The 20,203-nt window shown below is 36.7% G+C and overlaps 1 protein-coding gene across 1 annotated transcript in view; it reads right to left on the reverse strand.

Annotated features, from left to right (window-relative positions):
• The window catches only part of COL25A1 (collagen type XXV alpha 1 chain), a 504,591-nt gene that overhangs the window by 95,281 nt on the left and 389,107 nt on the right, over nucleotides 1–20,203 (reverse strand). The window contains exons 11-12 of the mRNA XM_078002085.1: nucleotides 3,512–3,538; nucleotides 1,127–1,171 (exon numbers count right to left, since the gene is read on the reverse strand). Coding sequence (XP_077858211.1) covers nucleotides 1,127–1,171; nucleotides 3,512–3,538 — 72 coding nt within the window. The remainder of the gene's footprint in view (nucleotides 1–1,126; nucleotides 1,172–3,511; nucleotides 3,539–20,203) is intronic.

Genomic DNA, 20,203 nt, shown 5'->3' on the forward strand with positions numbered 1-20,203 from the left:
CCTTAACTCTCATTGACTCTATTAGGTAGGCACCGCCATTGTCTCCCTTTACCGATGAGAAACTGAGGCCAGAGAATTCCAAGGACTTTGCCAAAATTCACACAGCCTCTGAGTGGTAGACTCATGCTCTTAGCAACTTACTAGGTTTAAAGTTGTGGTTGTTTATGTCTTATTGACAGAAAGAAAAGATGGACGTGATGGAAAACATCACAAGGAGTATTTATTGCATCTGAAAGGGTTGAGTTACGTATGATTTCAGAATTTGGTCCAGAGTACGTGGATTTAAAATACTCTGGGAAGGCAAGATAATGGGTCACAGGGTATAAAAGGGCCAGGCCAAGAACTCTGAGGAAGACAGGAAAGTCCCTCGCTCAGCTCCCTGGCTCCTGACGGACTGGCTCAGCAATGGGCTTTGTCAGCGATCACAATGGCTTTCCTGGTTTCTGTGAAGGTTCCAGGCTAAAGAGCCAGTCAGGGATGTTGAGGAGCTATGCTTTGTCCACCTAGTAAGTATGTTGCAGGAGTAAATGTATACAACACATAGACATGTGTATGTAGAGTGTATTGTTGTTTCTTTCACTTTACTTTTTCCCCTCATTATTAACAGTACAATAAAAGTGTATGTAATACCAAAGCAGGACAAACCTATTTAATTTCTACTTTTGCTTAACAGTGAAAAGAGCTTCCTTCTGGATTCAGAAAGTTTTACTAGTTCCTTCTATGAGAATAACTTTTGTTAGCCAATTATTAATACATATTAGTTTTACCACGACCAGAATAAACTAAAGTGCATTTTGTTTATCACAATCAATGTTAAACATAAATTTTTCCAATTCCATATCTATTTATGAGAAAGATATAGTTGCATCACATACATAATTTACTGAACAGTAACACATCCAAAATACTTGAAATGGAAAATTTTCAAAGAATTCCTGACTCTTTAATGCATCTTTAAAAATTAAACTAATTTGGTCATTTGTAGCACAATCTTCCTGTATTTCAAAAGTATACGTAGTGTTTTTATAAGCATATAAGCTTATTACTAACATTATGAACTAGAATAATTTTGTGATTTCAATGGTCACCAAGTTATTTTTTAAATACAATATTTTATAGAACTCACCTTTTGCCCATTCATCCCTGGAATTCCAGGTGCTCCAATAGAACCCTAAAGAGACACATGATTAAATTCAGTTGATATCATACACAAAATATTTCAATTCTAAATTTATATTGTATTAGTTATGTAAGCCTTGCTAAAACATTTCTAGGAAGTTTTATTTTTCAGACCTTATCCACTATGTTCAAATATATAATGTAAGCAGATTCCTCAAGCTTCCCCAGAAACTACAGAGTTAAAATTAAAACTTGCTTCTAAGTATCCACTTAACTTTAATATGTTTTAAAGAAATTTACATGATAAATTGATCATACCTATCAGAGGGCCACATGGCTCTAAATTTTCATGTTTTTAAGAATAAATAGGCTTAGTTCCATCTGGAAAACGCCTACCAGTAGCAGTAACACTTGCATTTAATGAGTTAAAATACCATAAAACAAAAGGTAATTAAAATAACAACCATTTATTCTGCAGTTAAATAAGGGACCCATGTCGTAAACTCAAATTTGTTGTATTTTAAGCATTTTTCTCCCAGACTTTCAAGGAGTAAGTTTAAGCCACATGAATGTGAATATGTCTTCCAGAGTGACTCAAAAAGGTGTAAAAAATGTTATACACTGACCAGGAACAACACAACTTCTTTACAAAAAAGTTAAGGTGTGTGTGTGTGAGCACGTGTGGGCATGTGTGTGCACATGCATAGTGGCGTGAGTATGAATGATTGGACATAGATGGGTGAGCTGGAGAATAAGAAAGCTAATTATTACCTGAGAAAAATCTATGACATTTAACTGGATACAGAAACATTAGCAAATATTTTCAAACAGTGATGTCATTTCCCTCCATTACACCTTCCATTTAGGCTCTGGAGAAACCATTTTAAATACAATGTGCTTATTCTTTGTCTAAAACTGGAAAACAGATTTTTCTTAGTAGATGTATGATATTACATTTCTTTAATAATAACGGGGAAAATATTTTTTTTTTAAATAGCAATTATAGACCAAAAACTCCCCTGAAAAGTAGTCTACTGAAAAAACAGTAATTGTAACGAAAACAAATTGAGATGGCAAGTTCCTTACTGCGTTCAGTGATTATATTGAATGGGTCATTAAAGGACTTCCCGAAGCCTGAAGCAGTAATTTTATCCTGGTCGTATGTGGATTAGAGTAGCTTTACAATTTCACACCATGCTTAATAGAGACATTATTGCAAAGGACAAAGTGTTCCTATGCACAAGTTGTCTCGCAACCCATGGACTTTTACTTGGTTTGTAGGATTATGTTTCAACAGATGCCACATGCCCAGTGCTTGGGGGATAAAAAGTCTCTATCTTTGATGGATTCCAAAGATAAAGAATAATCACTTTTCCACCTGTTATAATACAATTGTTTTCTTTAGTTTTCCGCGGGTTAAATACCCCCCTCCCCGATTGAGGGGTATGAGGATGGGGGAATGAGGACTTAGTGATATTTTGTTGGCAAAATGCCATCTATTTGCTATTAAGATATTTACTACTATAGGATAGGTGTAATTTTGGAAACCCTAGATCTTCTCCATCAGAATTTGAAAAAAAAATTTGTTTTTGAGACCAAGTTTTGCTCTGTCTAACCCAGGCTGGAGTGTAGTGGCACAATCTCGGCTCACTGCAGCCTCTGCCGCCCAGGTTCAAGCGATTCTCCTGTCTCAGCCTCTTGAGTAGCTGGGACTACAGGCGTGTGCCACCACACCCAGCTATTTTTGTATTTTTAGTAGAGAAGGGGTTTCACCATGTTAGCCAAGCTAGTCTCTAACTCTTAACCTCAAGTGATCCAACCGCCTCAGCTTCTCAAAGTGTTGGGATTACAGGCGTGAGCCACTGCATCTGGCCTCTCCATCAGAATTTAATGGTCAATTCTGATGATTGTGGATAACAATGAAATGACTATCAGGAAGTCACTTTTCACGTTACCTCAGCAAGAAGGACACCAATAGGCCACTTGAATATAGTGAACCCAGTAATATCCTTTTTTCCGGCTCAGTTCCCTGGCCGTTTGGCAATCACATAATTGAGGAAGGCCATGCATTCATTTTGCAATATCAAATTATCTTTCACATTTTAAATTTTGTCATAATGTTTTACCAGTATTTGAATTAAAAATTCAATAACGGACAAGTTCAGCAGACAACTTAAAAAGAGTCTGCTCTGGATTTATTGAATTTTTTATAATGGAGTCAATTAGACATCTAATGCTCACATTCTATGACTGTATTTTTAGAAAGCAGAATGCACAAACCAGACTAACTGCTTCAGCATGGCTTACAGTAGCTAATTTCATTCACCTCTCCTGCTTGCCATTAGGTCATGAGAGCATAATTACTTTCACAGTATTGTTGTTTATACTCTACCTTTTGTCCTGGAGGCCCTAGAGGACCCTAAAAAAGAAAAATAATTCAATTAACATAATATTACAGCCACTTAAGCTTAGATGACCAATTTAAACTGTCCTGTTCTCTAAGATTCTCTTTGCTCTACTGAACTATGTTGACATTTCATATATCAGGAAAAAAAAGGAAAGAAAAATTTCAGTTTGAAGTACCACATGGATCTTTTCTTCTAATATTCTTGTGAAAAACATTAAGCACATACAGCAGGATTCTGATTTGTCCTCGCTATTAAAAAATAATCTTTGCTGTTCCAGCACATGTTGTTTTTTTAAAAAATACCTATAAATGTATCACATTAATCTCATTTAAAAGGCTGAAAATATAGTCCTTAGAAGCAGTTAAAATGCAATGTAGTTTTTCAGCAAATGGACACATTAGATGACTTCTGCGCCTGCAAATCTTCAGTAAGCAGATTTGCAAAGGAAATAATTGAATGCCATTACAAAGAAACATGTTTTTTTGTTTTTTGGGGTTTTTTTCTCTATTCTTCCTCTTAGGAAATATAGTCAACTAACCTGCACAAAAACTTGTTTACAAACTAGGGGAGGCCAGTGTCAACTATGATACCGAGTATATACTAGAAAAGGGAACAAAAGATGCTGTCAGTTGTTTCTTGGACTAAAATACTGGGTGGAGGAGATTTAGTGAGATGAATGAGAATATATATACAGCATGGAAATGCAGCAGTTTTGAGATTTAGCAGTTTTTCAACCACAAAGTCAGTGTTGGGATTCTCTTGGCTTTATTTAGAGCAAGGCATGGCTTTGAGACAGTGGAAAATAACTCAAAGAGATATAGCTATATTTCTATTTGTATCTATTTTAAAATATAACTATTAAGCATTTTCTTCCAGTTCTTTCAAAAATATTTTTTAGTATGTTTCAGCAAAGTTATAGACACGCATCATTTCATGTTAAAAGCTCTTTATTCCATGACATTTAACTAACGACCAGCTTATTTTCAGTGTGTGACATTTCAGTTAATCAGCATGTTGCATGCCTACTCTATAACACTAAATAAAACACTAGGGTGGTTGTTAGAGGAAGATCTGTTCATGCATCCTTTTTATTAAAAATATATAATGTTTAGGAACATTCAGAGAATCTGTTCCCCATGTTATTTTGCAATCCTCACAGGAAGACTAACAATTTCCTCATATAATCAGCTTTAGGTTATTGAAAGTACACTGTGCAATATTGCCTTTATATATTTCTATTTAATTTACTCAACCAACCAACTGTTTAACGAGCTTATTATTTGCTTTATCTGTGTGGTCAGACATTCTCTCTACTTATCTCACTCCCTCTATTTAAAATTCTCCCTGTTTTAGATTTTGCAGAGAAAATAGAGACTATCAAGTGTAAATTCCCTCGACATCTTGTCTCTCATCAAACCAAATGTATGTGTACCTCTTTCCTGTATCAGGGGAAGAAGAGCCCCTCCTCCTATACAAGGCAAATTCATCTGGTATACTCTGGAATCCATCCTTGTCTCTGTCCTCAGGGATCTTTTGCAATCAGTTACCCCTGCATCTGTATCAGAGGCTCCACTTCTTCACTAGTTCTTCCCCTTAGCATATAAACATATTTAATCATTTCCTCACTTGGGTAAATTGTTTGGGAAGTAAATGTTCATGTTATCATACCAAGTAAGGGCAGAATTTGGAGGTTGTGGTGATAGGAGATCTGAGAATCAAGAAAGGACTTGGGTTTTATCATTGTCTATCATTCCATTTTCTCCAGTGTCTCTAGAGTACTTTACTTCTTAAAATGTTGACGTTAGAAAGGAAATCATAGAACAAGGAGTACATTAATTCAGTATTTAGACTGAGAATGTGTATGTTCAATTCACAAAGGCTTGTTTCCCACTGTAAACCTAACTGCCACTTGAAAAAAAATGTTCACTAAAATTGTCTCTTTCATCACATTGATATATAACCCCGGAAGGGGATATTTCAAATGAAAATAAGAGTGAATTCTATATCAAGTATTTTAATTAGAGAATAACATATCTGATATTTTCTAATTTGGTCTCTGTTGCATAATCACATAAAATCAGAGATTTAGAATGACTAATCATAACTCTGAAATTCATAAAATTAAATAAGTTGTATATTTTAACACAATATTTAATGAAAATCTAAGGATGGCTACAAAGACAATATTTTCCTTCACTGTTAGGAAACTACTGCTGCTTCTGGTAACCTCTAAAAATAAAAGCAGTTTTTAAGATTTAACATTAATTTTAAATTGGGAATACATGTCTTACAGAATTTTCATAACTATGCTGCCAAGAATATATTCACAGTTACTAGAAATGTGCATATACTTCTATCTTTCTGGCAGGAAAAATGGTAGAGATATAACAAGAGTATCATCCATTACTAGGGGGTGACCTGGGATTAAGGCAGAATAAAATATAGGACACTTAAGTACAGACAGACAGACATACACACACACCACACACAGACACGTGTGCATGCATGCACACATCCAGAAATACTAGTTATTTTTACTGAGCAAGATTTTACTTACATACATTTGTTTTGAGTACCCTTAGATTAATAATACCATTATATATCTATAACACTGTGGTAATTAAAGTTAAGCTTACAAATCCAAGTTTCCCTTCCCAAAAATTGATTTTCAAATTAGGGTATGTTGCTACCAGTTGGTTAAGATGATTACATTTGATTAGTCTTGCAGTTTTTGGTACAAAGGTAAGTTTATAAAGTAATGGGCAAATACCATAGAAACATTCATTAATTTATCAAATCTTTTTTTTTATTTTTGTTTTTCCTTTTGAGACGGGGTCTCACTCTGTTGCCCAGGCTGGAGCGCAGTGGCGTGATCATAGCTCACTGCAGCCTCAAACTCCTGGGCTCAAGCAATCCTCCTGCCTCAGCCTCCCAAGTAGCTGGGACTACAAGCACATGTCACTATGTCTGGCTAAGTTTTTAATGTTTTGTAGAGACAGGGTCTTGCTATATTGCCCAGACTAGTCTCGAACTCCTGACCTCAAACGATCCTCTCACCTTGGCATCCCAAAGTGTTGGGATTACAAGTGTGAGCTACTACACGTAGCCTATCTAATCTTCCTTACACTTGTTTATATTTTCATCCTGCACAACAACTTGGATGAATAATGCCATAAATTCACTATTCACTCATCAAACAAATGCTGACTATTCCCAAAATTAAAGTCAATTGTTCTAGTGATTCAAGATTTCTAAAACAATTCCATTATTGTTATCCTCATGATTTAGTAAGTTTGGATCAAGTAGATTTCCAACCTAGAGTCATAATCTTTTCGGTTCATCTTTATTAATCGATGAGGCAGTCCTTCTTTATTTATATTTGCATATACTTTGTATATAACCAGTTAAGATGAAAACATCTAGTTTGATTTTTTCAAAATAATTTTTTTGCATGTATGTCAAGATTAAAAACTGTAACATACAGAATATCAACATACTAAGCTACATTTCTTTAAACTCCAGAAACGTCAACTATAATTAGAACCTTAAAATACACCTATTTAAATACAGGTTCTGGGTGATATAAATTGTAAAAACTTTTTATTGAAGAATTCTGCATCATGAGTATAACTTTATCAAAAAGACAAAAACTCAAAGAGTCACTGAAAAATTCTAAACATGGAGTAACGGCACTAATCTGCATATAAATCTTTATACCAGTTTTAATAATCTTTCAGAAAACACCATGGAAAGTTATGCAAAATAAAGTTCAGATAAAAACTTGTAAACACAGTAAGAAATTATATAGTATACTTGATATTCTTTCCAATTTTTCCTCTCCCCTGCTAGATTCCATATCTAAACATTTATGTACAGTATTCAGCATATGGTGAGAAACTTAAAGAAACCTGATAGACCTCATGTTGGTGACTTGCTTACCAAAATCATGTTACTCGGGCCTCAGAGTAAAGTTTTACTCCTACTTCAGTCCATCAGATACTTAAGAATATCTCTATGGTCCAGCCCTCTTCTCCAGTCACATTGCTACATTCCTGTTAAACCCATTTCTCGTTCCCTTAGCTAACGTAATGTTCACCTAATGACCACCCTGCTTTTGGTCTCCTCCAATCCTTTCTGCACACTGCTGCCTGTGTGAGCTTCCCCTAATGGGTTCATACCTTTCCCATACTTAAATATCTTTCAATGGCTTTTCATAGCCTTTTAGAAGAGTCTGAGATTTGGCAGTAGTTGCAGTTTTCTGCATAAGCCAGGCTTCCATAGTTCTACACCTCTGTCTGTTCCTATAAAGGGCTTTCTTCTCTCCTGTCCTCTCCTGCATCCATTCCAAATATCAGAGCTCAGAGCCCTCACCCTTGGGGTTAGGTGCCTTCTTTTGTTCTCCAAAGTACCCCTATGATGTTTTCGTAGAATTTACCAACAATAATCATAATTGTCTGGTTACTTCTTTATTCACTCTGAATTACCTTTATCATGCACAGTAGCTGGCACATAGTGATTGCTCAGTGAATCATTTTGAGGTTAATTCATTTATTCATTCACATAATAGTTTTTAAGAGCCTACTGGGTGCTATTTTGCCTACAAAATAAGGCAAAACAAAATGACCACTCAGTGAGCACTCAAAACAAAATAAGATAAAAATGCATACCACTGGACTTCATATACTAGTGAATGTAGTAAGACAGTAAACAAATAAAATATAAAATTGTGTCAGGTGGTAAGTGCTAAAGCAAAGAGTGGGATATGGATTGTGAGAAGTAGATGGAATAGTTTAAATTGTGTGTGTGTGTGTGTGCAGGGTGGGGGGGGGGGTCATTTAGTGAAGCTCTCAGTGATAAAGAGGTCAGGCAAAGAGCCATGTATATAGAAGGGGGAAGAATATTCCAGGCAAGGGAAGAGCAAATGCAAAGACCAAGAGTTGGGCACATGCTAAGTGTGTTCAAAGAACACCAAGGAGGCTATCAGTGAGTAGCGGGAGATGGGGATATGAACAGGAAAGAACAATTGTATGTGTATGGCCTTGTAGGTACTTGTAAGCACAATGATGTTTACTTTGAGTAGGATAAAAATTAAAGAAATGAATAAATGGATACATAAAGCAAATCACGTTTTGTTTTGTTTTTTCTTAAACTTTAGACAATAGTGTTTCAAGATAGGAATGGCAGGATTTTTCACTCTTTTTGTTCACCTGACTCATTCTAACATTGCTGGTCTATTCTAATAGCCTCCAGATTACCTCTAATTGCAAGCGTGAGTAGAGGAATTTAGGTCATGACTTCCATATGAATACAGCAAAGACAAAATCATCCAAATTATATGGTATCATTAACAATTGAGAGTGTTGTGTATGTGTATGTAGGCCTACGGTCTCCAATGCACTTCAGAAAACAATTATGCAAACAGTAGATAGAATTATCAACCCAAGTAAATCTTCAAAGTAGGCTGTTAAGAAAAGAATGATGCTGTGACCATTATGCATCGGCTGTACTTTCCAGTTGGTGAACAAAAAAAAAAAAAAACACAAAAAGATACATCATGGGATGGAAAAAAATTAATGAATTTTTCTGACACTACTGATGTTAGCACAAATTTGATTGAGGTATTAATTACTTAAACAGGATGCTGAGTTCCTAAATGATGTGCTTTAGGATGCCTCTTGGGACATGTTTTAAGGCAAGTTCTGGTTGCCTGCTATTAGGAAATGATGTAGGGGGCGGACACAGTTCCTGTTCTGTCCCTGATGACTAACAGTAAAATCTGAAGCTCTGAGAGCTGCTGGTCATTTCTGGACACGAGAATATACAACTAGCTTCTGTAATAAAAAACACAGGGAACAAAAAAAGAGGTGGTCCATCTGTGAAAGGGAGGATAAAAGCCCAAAACTATTAAGCCATTTAAAATTATTTCCTTTTCGAGTTAAGAATTTTTCCATGATTTAATAAAAGTTAGGCAAAATGAAGAAAATACTTTTAAAAGTCTAGTTCCAAAGGGAAGAATGATAACACGTATAATCTAACTGATGGAGTCATAAAACATTAGTACCAGACTTTCTCAAGGGTTTGGTACAACAGATTTTAATTACAATTTTTTGAAAGATATTAACCTGGTGTAATGCATCATGAGATCACAAAATACATAAACTTGGTTTATAAAGAGTAAGAGGAAATTTGTCTTACTTAAGAAGGGATCATTTAAGATGCATGTATATAAAATGCCATGTTCTGCTTGGGTGTTTGATGTGGGAAGGTTAAGAAACATAAACTCTAGCCACTATTATATATATGTCTGGAGTGTAATTCAAGTGATGTTTTACAAGATTCGGATTTCATAGCTTAAGTGTGTAGAAATGCCAACTAGAAACTGTTGGGAAATGTTTAGAATATAAGAGAGTGCACTGCAATGTTTTCAATGTAAAAGCCCGTGATTTAGTTGAAGTGGGTATGAAGGAACACAGCATAAACAAGAGCAGAGCAAGACAGTGCTGAAAAGGGAGAGCCTCATCTCTTGTTTCAGGTCTTTCTTAGATCCTGTCTTCAGTCACACTTCATCATTTATATTTTCCCAAGAAGTCCATATCCTTCTCCAATCAGTCTTCATGTGAAGTTCTTAATCATTCTTCAAGGCCCAGCGGTCATAACTCACTTCCTTCGTGAGCCTTCTCCAGCGCACCCAGACGAAGCTTGTTTTTACCCTTTGTGTTTCTTTAGCACATTTCAACAGCTGTATTTTAACCTATTTACCTATTTTAAAAATCCATTTGACTAGGTAGCAACTTCCTCAGGCCATATATTTCATATCATCAGCACCTAGATTAGTGCCTAACACATAAATAATTATTGACTAAATGGAAACAATGAATGAATGAATTTAAAAATTATTAAATTCTGTTTACTGGCTTTCCACCATTATTTCAACACTCATACTATCATAACTCTATCACTGAAAGAGTTCCCAGTTTTGAGGCAGTTGTTCTGTTTAACTATCAGAGATTTTTGTTTCAGTAATATCACCCCATAATTCCTATTATTTGAAAAAGTTCCTCTACAACCCAGAGCCTGTTAGGAAGATGACATGTCATTATATGTATTCATAAGCATTTGATGAAAAAAAGTTCTACATGCGGTAGTTATTTTTTAAAAGAGCAAATTCTTTTTGACTTCTCTATCTCATGTGCTGAATTTTTGAGGAAAATATTAAACCAGGATGATTCATTTATTGGTGTTTCTCAAAATCATGAGGCTATGACCTCTTTAAGGGAGGTCTCTTAAAGCTCAGGAAATTAAAGAAGTAATACATTTTTCTCACCACTTGACAAAACCAGAACCCAAGACTAAATATTGAGCATTAAATACCATAGATTAAAGATAAATCTAGGTATATAAAAATCTATTTTTGATCAGATTCCAAAACAGAGACTCTATATTACCTCTTGCCAGATATCCACACTAAAATTAGCTCACTCCATCTCTTCAAAATATTTAATAAACTGCTTCTTATTGCTAAACCCAAAATGGAAATGATCCGAAAAGAAAGAAAAAATTAACAGGCTTCTCTGCCCTCTGTGATTAAACATACTTCCCTTGAGTACTATAAAGGAAACAAATTTATGGTTCACAAAAGCCTATCACCCTACACTACACTCAGTAAAAAATATTTCCATTGAGCAGTGTAAGTGCTTTTCCTATTTTAAATCAACAATGCTGAGATACACTGGCTGCTAGAATTTAAATAACTCATGATCCACAGAAAAAGTTCTTAAATTTAAGATTATAATATATAGTCATATCCTATTCAGATCTGTTTTCTACCTAGATGGATCTGGACTGTCTATTAATAACAGAACTTTCTATAATGATAGAAACATTCTATATTGGTCAAACCAATAGGATAGCCACCAATCACATATGGCTACTGAGCACTTGAAATGTGGCCAGTACAATATTTAGACACTGAATTTTAAATTTTATTTATTTATTTATTTATTTTTATTTTCTACAGGGACTCACTTTATCACCCAGGCTGGAGTGCAGTGGCGTGATCTCGACTTGCTGCAACCTCCACCTCCACCTTCCAGCCTCAAGTGATCCTACCGTCTCAGCCCCACAAGTAGCTGGGACTACAGGCATGAACCATCAAGCCTAATTTTTGTTTTTGTTTATTTGTTTTGTAGAAACGGGTTTTCACCATGTTGCCCAGGCTGGTCTCAAACTCCTGAGCTCAAGTGATCCACCCACTTGGGCCTCCCAAAGTGCTAGCTCCCAAAGAGCCTGGCCAACTTTAAATTTAAATAGCCATATGTAGCTAATGCTGACTGCATTGAACAGTGCAGATCTAGACAACAGAACACCCAAGACTGAAATCAGTGAATTGGATTCTAGCCTGGTTCTGTCACTAATTATTTTGTAACCTTGGCAGTTTCTTTTTCACTCTGATGTTATTCTGTGAAAAGCTAAGCTAAATTATTTCTAAGATTTCTTCTAAACCTTTTATATGCTACTTAATAAATAGCCATATGGTGTGACTAGAATTTGGGGCTTTTTTTTTTTTTTTTTTTTTTTTTTGAGACCGAGTCTTGCTCTGTCACCTAGGCTGGAGTGCAATGGTGCAACTTTGGCTCACTGCAACCTTCACCTCCCAGGTTCAAGTGAGTCTCCTGCCTCAGCCTCCAGAGTAGCTGGGATTACAGGCACCTACCACCATGCCCAGCTAATTTTTTGTATTTTTAGTAGAGACGGGGTTTCACCATGTTGGCCAGGCTGGTCTCAAACTCCTGACCTCAGGTAATTCACCCACCTCGGTCTCCCAAAGTGTTGGGATTGCAGACGTGAGCCACCGCACCCGGCTGGTGTGACTAGAATTGATGCAATTACTTTTCCATTGTCCTCATGAAAATCATTCTTTTAGTTATAACATGCATATTTATAAGCACATATATACTCCAAATAATCTATAACACATATATAAATATAAAAAGATGCAGGCCGGGCGTGGTGGCTCACACCTGTAATCCCAGCACTTTGGGAGGCCTAGGCAAGAGGATTGCTTGAAGCCTGGGCAATACAGCAAGCCTCCATCTCCATAAAACATAAAAATAAAAAAATCCGGGTATGGTGGTGCATGCCTTAGTCCTAGCAACTTGAGAGGCTGAGGCAGGAGGATTCCTTGAACCCGGGAGTTGGAGGCTGAGGTGAACTGTGATCATGCCACTGCACTGCAGGCCAGGTGACAGAGCAAGAACCTGTCTCTAAAACAAAACAAAACAAAACAAAACAAAAGAAGAAAAAGAAGAGCAATTTTATGTAATTCTGTTGGATTTATCCTGCCCAATCCTACCCTTGGGGCATAATGACATGACATCTATTGGGAGAAAAACATAAAGCTCATTTATTTGTACTAGAGCCTGATTTATTAATTGATTAACTCACATCATTCAGTCATTCTGTTTATTAAACACATTAAGTACCAAAAACTATTATATGATGTGATAAATGCTGTGAAGGAGGGGAGAAGACAGCTTCTAACTTAGCTTGGGGGAGTGTGAAAGTGTATGCATGTGTGTGAGGTTTCCTCAAAGGAGGTGACCAAGCAGAAGTCTATTTCTTTTTTAAGGCTCCACTCAGACACATGGATCCTGAACTTCCCTTCGATCTGGCAAGGAGGCTTTTGTCTTGAGCCCATGCTTTAAAGGGCCCTTTTCTGGTTGTGCTTCCCAGGGGGTTAGGAATCCATGGGTCTAAGAGAACATGCTTACCCGTACACATACCCTCCACCCTCAGCCCTACCAGCCCCCCAGCCACCTGACCTTCAGGTACTAAGGACTCTGGAATTCTCTGCCCCAGTGACTTGAGCTCACTTCAAAGACTCTGTGTTGCCTCTTCCCAGGCCTGTTCTTCTGAATGTGAACCATACCACTGGTGTGCACCATAACAAATTGGAAGAGAAGGCGAAGAGGTGGGTATTTTGAGGGGGATCGATGAAATTTGGTCCTGTGAGCATTCAAGAACCCTTTATAAAGTTAGAGCCTGAGTCTTATCAAGTTGAAGAATGGAGGAAGGTGTGGGAGAGAAGGGAAGCAGGCCAAGGATAGGGCTAGGGCTAGTTACAGCCCTCCTCGTGCCACCACACTGTGGCTTTGAACTCCAAGGAGGGCAAGAATTCTGGATTTGAACTTTCCAAGTCATCATGAGAATATATCTGTAAAGGTTGGAGGATAGAACATATTTTACTGAACAGTTTCATTAGGTTGGTTTATAACTTAAATATTTAGACACTTTGTATAAGGACTCCCATTTTTCCCCTTGCCCTAAAACTTGTACATTTGCCCTAAGTCAGCAAAGGTGAAGCACATTCAAACAGACTTAACTCTATTTTTAAAAATTTCTTCTTTATCTAATGATGAAATATGAGAATTTGATGAGACAGATCAATTATAACTTAGTTAATATTCTCATACAAGAATCACTTACTTTGCTTCAGTAGAGCTACAATAAGCTGAATTCTAAAGTTAAAAGCAGTGACAACTAGAGAAGTTGATTATGGTTTTGAGGAAGGAGACAATTTTTAAGACTTTCTTCTATTAAAAGCTTAGTATATGACTGTTCATTGCTTTTAATTATTTACAGAACATATATAATAGATACATATAATATGCATCTGTGCATTCATAATAGAAACAGAGCAGGATGACAGGACTTTAGAGTTGGAAGGGAACTCATACCGTTTAGTTTCACCATTCCTTACAGATGAGGAATCTAAGGCCTAGATACCTTAATTTGCCCAAATGATAGAACTTATTAGACCTTGAGTTTGAGCCACTGTAAAAAATAGTTAATATTAGAGCTGATTCATAGCCTAGAGGTCATTAAGGAAAACAAAATGAAGTAATGAGAGAGGAATACAGACAGAGTCATCTACTCAGCTGTTGAGACTGTCTTTCTGCTACATAATCATGCTTCTAAATCATTGTTGAAAATATTCCCCAAGATGACGTTTTGTTCCCAGGAGACAGAACCAGCTTCAAAGGAAAGTCAAACGTTCCTTCCTATCACCTCACTAAGCGACCTTTAGACACCTCTAGAGAAAAGTCTGTGCACAGAGGAATCAACACAGAGCAGGTCCCCCAAGGCTGGGGAGACACAGCTCCACTGTGTTGATTCTACGGCAGGACTCCCTGGAAGGGGTGGCAGGGCAGCACCAGAAATAGAAGGCATCACTTGTCTGCTTTCTCTGGTCCATTTGAAAAACACACTACAGGCTCTGGGCAAAAGTGCCAAGGAGGTGGGAAGAGCCCTGCAGGTGTGCCATTTATATGTACTTCATGGACAATCAGATTAAGGGAGGCTGATAAAGCATTAGAATGGTTGCTAAGGCATCTCAGCAGGCAGCGTGCACAACTGAAGGACATGCAGTTTTACCAAATAAGGTTTTGTTGTCAAAATTTTGTCTAATAACTAACTACAATTAGATGATTTCAGTCATTTTTGTTATTTGTGATTTGAAGGTTTGGGGGTCTTGTTTCCTCTGCCAGATCCAAATCGGGAAGTCTGCCGTTGTCTTTAGTGTCTGCCATCTGTTGATCAAGATAGCAGGCAGATCAAAGCACAGTGAAGGAAAGCCATGAGTTTTAGCAAATCCGTGGGATAGCAATACATTATAAATTGAACACATTTAAAGTAAACCTTTACATACTGGTTATTTCCATTTTATTTTAAATGCAACTGAAACATTCTCATGCTTATGTTATTAATTAATATTTTAAAAACATTATATTCACTTGACCCAAACGTATTAAATGTGTTTACAGGTAAAATTAAAACAAACTAAAAGTATCTGTAAACTGTTCGGACAAAAAAGTCCAAATTTCACTTTACGGCACTACAACAGCAAATATTTCTGAGTTTTGAACTCTCAGATACCACCAGGGCCCAATGAGGAACATTTTAAGTATTCTTATAATTCAGTAGAAGATAAATGAGTATGTTATGGAGTTTATATATATTTAGGGGAGGAGAAGAAAGGAATAAAGAGTTTCAGAACAGGAAAGTGATTTGGTCTCTGAAACCTTGGATATAGACAATTTGGGAGAAAAATAATATACATGAAACTGGAGCTATTTGGTATATCTTTTTCAATACCATCTATCTTTCATGCTTTTGAAAATTTCTGCATCTGTCAAAGAAAGAAACAGCAAGAAGATCGAAAGGAAAGATACCTTTTAAAATACTATTTTAACAACGATTTAAATTTCTGAAGAACTGAAAGATAAAGATCATTTGTGCTAGGATCCAGAACTTGATCACTTCCAATTATGGTCATTCCTTTGTTTCACTCTTGGGTCTAGTTTTGTAAGATACAGCAGCTCTCTCCTTATTTAGATGGAGTCAAATTTATTTAAGTGCAAGATCTGGGTTTTAAAAGCTCATCCTGAACTTCCTGGAAACCCGAAGGTCATGTTTACAGAATAGATGCAGGGCAGGATTAAATAAATGTGGACTGCATGAGCTGCAGGTTTTCCTTTTTTATTCTATCATAGATGCTGTTAATCATCAGATGACTACTTCTGCAATATAAACTATATATCTTAGATTATGAAAACTAATTCTCTACCTGATACACTCATAAAGTTTTTCAAGAGCTAATTTTAGATTGTTTCTAGCTTCTTCATTTCATCATCACAGACATTTTAAATTTATAACAATTCTCTAGCGCCTCTTAAGACCCTTATGTAAGCAAGCACTCCTCCATGACACAAACCAACAAATGTAGTGGGGTTTACATAATGTGAAAAAGATGAGAGTAGTGGTATTTATTATCTTTTGTTTGTTTTAATAAGTGGGTGAGAAGGGGAATGTTATGAAAAATTAATAATGTAAGAAGATACGATATATGTGGGACGGCTAAAACAACAACTACAAACAGGACACAAGCAATAAATTACACTCTTAATTGCAGTATTTGACATGTTGTAATTTAATTGGTAGCTATTATTCAACTGTTCTTAGCCCTTACATTTCTTACAGCAGCCTTTCTGTATGCCAAGTTATATCACCAGACATTTGTTTTAATAGTAATACTTCTCATTTATGGAACTCTTTGTGGTTCATAAAACATTTCATATTATCATTTCACTTGCTTCTCACCATAACCCAGTGAGACAGGTAGAATAGGAATTATTACCTACATTTTATAGATCAGTAAAAAGGATCACAGACTATAGTCATATACCACTAAGTAGTTCTAAAACCAGAACTACTGATACAATGTACTTTTCTCCCTAGCAGATTTCAGGTCCCCCCCCCCCCCGCCCACCCCCACAGTGTGTGAAAGAAAATTTCTAAGTTTCTAAGAAAAATTTCCTCCTCACGATTCCTCAAGGATCTAGAACTAGAATTACCATTTGACCCACCCATCCCATTACTGGGTATATACCCAAAGGATTATAAATCATACTACTATAAAGACACATGCACACATATGTTTATGGCAGCACTATTCACAATAGCAAAGACTTGGAACCAATCCAAATGTCCATCAATAATGGACTGGATTAAGAAAATGTGGCACATATACACCATGGAATACTATGCAGCCATCAAAAAGGATGAGTTCATGTCCTTTGCAGGGACATGGATGAAGCTGGAAACCATCATTCTGAGCAAACTATCACAAGGACAGAAAACCAAACACCGCATGCTCTCACTCATAGGTGGGAATTGAATAATGAGATCACTTGGACAAAGGGCGGGGGAACATCACACACCCGGGCCTGTCAGGGGATGGGGGCTGGGGGAGGGATAGCATTATGAGAAATATCTAACGTAAATGATGAGTTGATGGGTGCAGCAAAACAACATGCACATGTGTACCTATGGATCAAAGCTGCACATTGTGCACATGTACCCTAGAACTGAAAGTATAATAAAAATAATAATAAAAGAGAGAGAGAAAAAAGAAAAATTTCCACCTCATGGAAACTGCAGTTATATTTCTAGTATCCTCTTCTCTTTTTGGTATGAGTTAAAATATACAGGTGCTGTTCAAGTTAATAAATCATGATTTCTTTTTAAAAAGATAGATTTTTAGATTGGAGAAATATTCATCTTAAACAAACATAAAAAGTAGAAATTCAGTTTGCTGAGGAGAAGAATTAGAGGATTACACTGATTTGCAGAAAGATTCTGAATAGGATTTCTTTAAACAGCAAAATTCCCTGGAACATTCAAAATATGTTGATTCAAGAAAATCTAATTTATACAAAACTTTACAGGAATACATCTGGTATATAAATCCACACTCACCTGTAATTTACTCTAGAGAGAACAACTGAGTGATAATAATAGTAACATACTCATATAGTTCTTCATTATATGTTTTAAAGTGCTTTCCCCTAATTTATTGCATTGACTTTGGCAACCTTTTAAGGCGGTCAGAGAGAGTATTATTATCCTTTCTTCACAGATGAGAAATTGAGAGGTTAAGTGACTTGCCCAAGGTCAGACGGACATTCATTCATTTACTGCTATCAGAATGATGTAGTCAAGTACCGGGGTAGTCAAGGAAATATGGTTCTTCCTCCTATTTTTTTAAACAAGCTGTGAAAGCCATTAAAACAGAGGTAGATGATCTCACAAATACAATGTTGAATGAAAGAAGCCAGACACAAAAGTGTACATACTGTAGGATTCGATTACTATAAAATTCAAATGTAGGCAAAACTAATGTATAGTGACAGAAGTCAGGGTGGAGGTTACCTCTGGGGTGGCAACTGGGGGTAAAGAAGGGTTTAAGATAATGTCCTCATTCTTGATCTGGTTTGTATATAGTTTGTTCACTTGGTGAAAATTCACTGGGATATACACTATAATTTGTCACTTTTCTTTATATACATTAAAGAAGTTTTCTCTTTGAAAGGAATCTTACATCTTTAAAAACAGTAATTTTTAAATGCCATTTAGATCACTTAATCTACATATCCTTGAAACATTTGTCATTTCCAGTAGGTTTCTTAAATGCATTTAAAAAATAAGAACATGCACTAAATTACAAGAGTTTAAAGAGTCAAGAAAAGTTTGTAGAAAAAAAAGCCCAGGACTGTTTCACCTGAGAAAGTTTTGATATGAAATGGGAACTGGAGCATGCTAAGATAATAATGCAAGTGATTTAGGATCAGGTCAAACATTTGTATTTAACTATGTCAAACTGGAAATGGCAAGCAAATGAGATTATATTGTTATTCACACAGTATATCCTGGAGAGCATATGTAATATGTAAGAGAGAATTCCTTGAGTGGAAGATGATAATTTTAAAAAATATATCCATTTTATTTCAGAATATTGTACATTAGGATGCTGTATTAGCTATCAGGGAAAAAAGCCAATGCCAGCGATAAAAATCTGAGTAGTCTGTGCACACCTGGAGACAAACAAAGGCTCCTGAGAAGCCCACATAGCTTTTGATATAAGAATATATGGGAAGAATGTGTTTTCACCATTTTCCAGGACAAAAAGTACATGTACTTTCAATTGCTTAAATTAATTTCAAAATTTATATTGTAGTTCTCCCAGAATTCCTCATACTCTATAACTCCATACCACTGAGAGCTAACGCTGCACTTGTATGCAGTTACCACTGATGACAAAGGTTTTAAGTTTTACTTATAGACTCTTTTCCGTTCCTTCCACTTTTTTCTTTTTTAAACAAAAACCATTATATCACCAAAAATTATCTGTATCGGCACGGTGGCTCACGCCTGTAATCCCAGCACTTTGGGAGTCCGAGACAGGTGGATCACAAGGTCAGGAGATCAAGACCATCCTGGCCAACATGGTGAAACCCCATCTCTACTAAAAATACAAAAATTAGCCAGGCGTGCACATGCCTGTAGTCCCAGCTGCTCAGGAAGCTGAGGCAGGAGAATCACTTGAATCCGGGACGCGGAGGTTGCAGTGAGCCGAGATCACGCCACCACACTCGTCTGGGTGACAGAGCAAGACTCCATCTCAAAAAAAAATAAATGTAAAATAAAATTGTTTCTTGATATTACAGGTCAGGAACAGAATTTCCAGGCAGTGGATGAGATCTGGACCCGGGATGCTTTCATTTCACCAGGGATCCTGCAAAGGCAGCTGTACCTACAGCTGACTTCCCAGGAGAGCTGCAAATGCATCTCAAGCCCAAAGAAGCCTTGCTGATTCCTGACTCTATGCGTTAGTTTCACTAGGACCTACCTGTTTTTAAAATATATATATATATTTAGAAACAGGGTCTCACTGTGTTGCCCAGGCTGGTCTCAAACTCCTGGGCTCAAGTGATCCTCCCCTCCCTGGCCTCCCAAAGTGCTAAGTTTCCAGGTATGAACCCCCGTGCCCAGCCTAACATTATGCAGGATGGACAGTGTCAAGCTGATTGTGGTCACCTGTTGGCAACCCGGCACTCTCTGGGCCCACTCCTTCAGTATCCAGGATGAGTGTGAGCCCTCTTCTGGCATTTGGGTTATTAGAGAATTACCCTGTGCTTCCCAACAGTGTTCACATCGTAACAGATTAGAGAGGCAGTTCAGGAGACAGAGAGGAGGGGACAGGAAGAGGTAGGTTGAAGGAATTCCTAACCAAACATCTTTTCTACCAGCAAAAGATAAACAAATCATGGGGAACTGGG

The sequence above is a fragment of the Macaca mulatta genome, chromosome 5 (genome assembly GCF_049350105.2).
Source record: "Macaca mulatta isolate MMU2019108-1 chromosome 5, T2T-MMU8v2.0, whole genome shotgun sequence".
NCBI lineage: Eukaryota > Metazoa > Chordata > Mammalia > Primates > Cercopithecidae > Macaca > Macaca mulatta.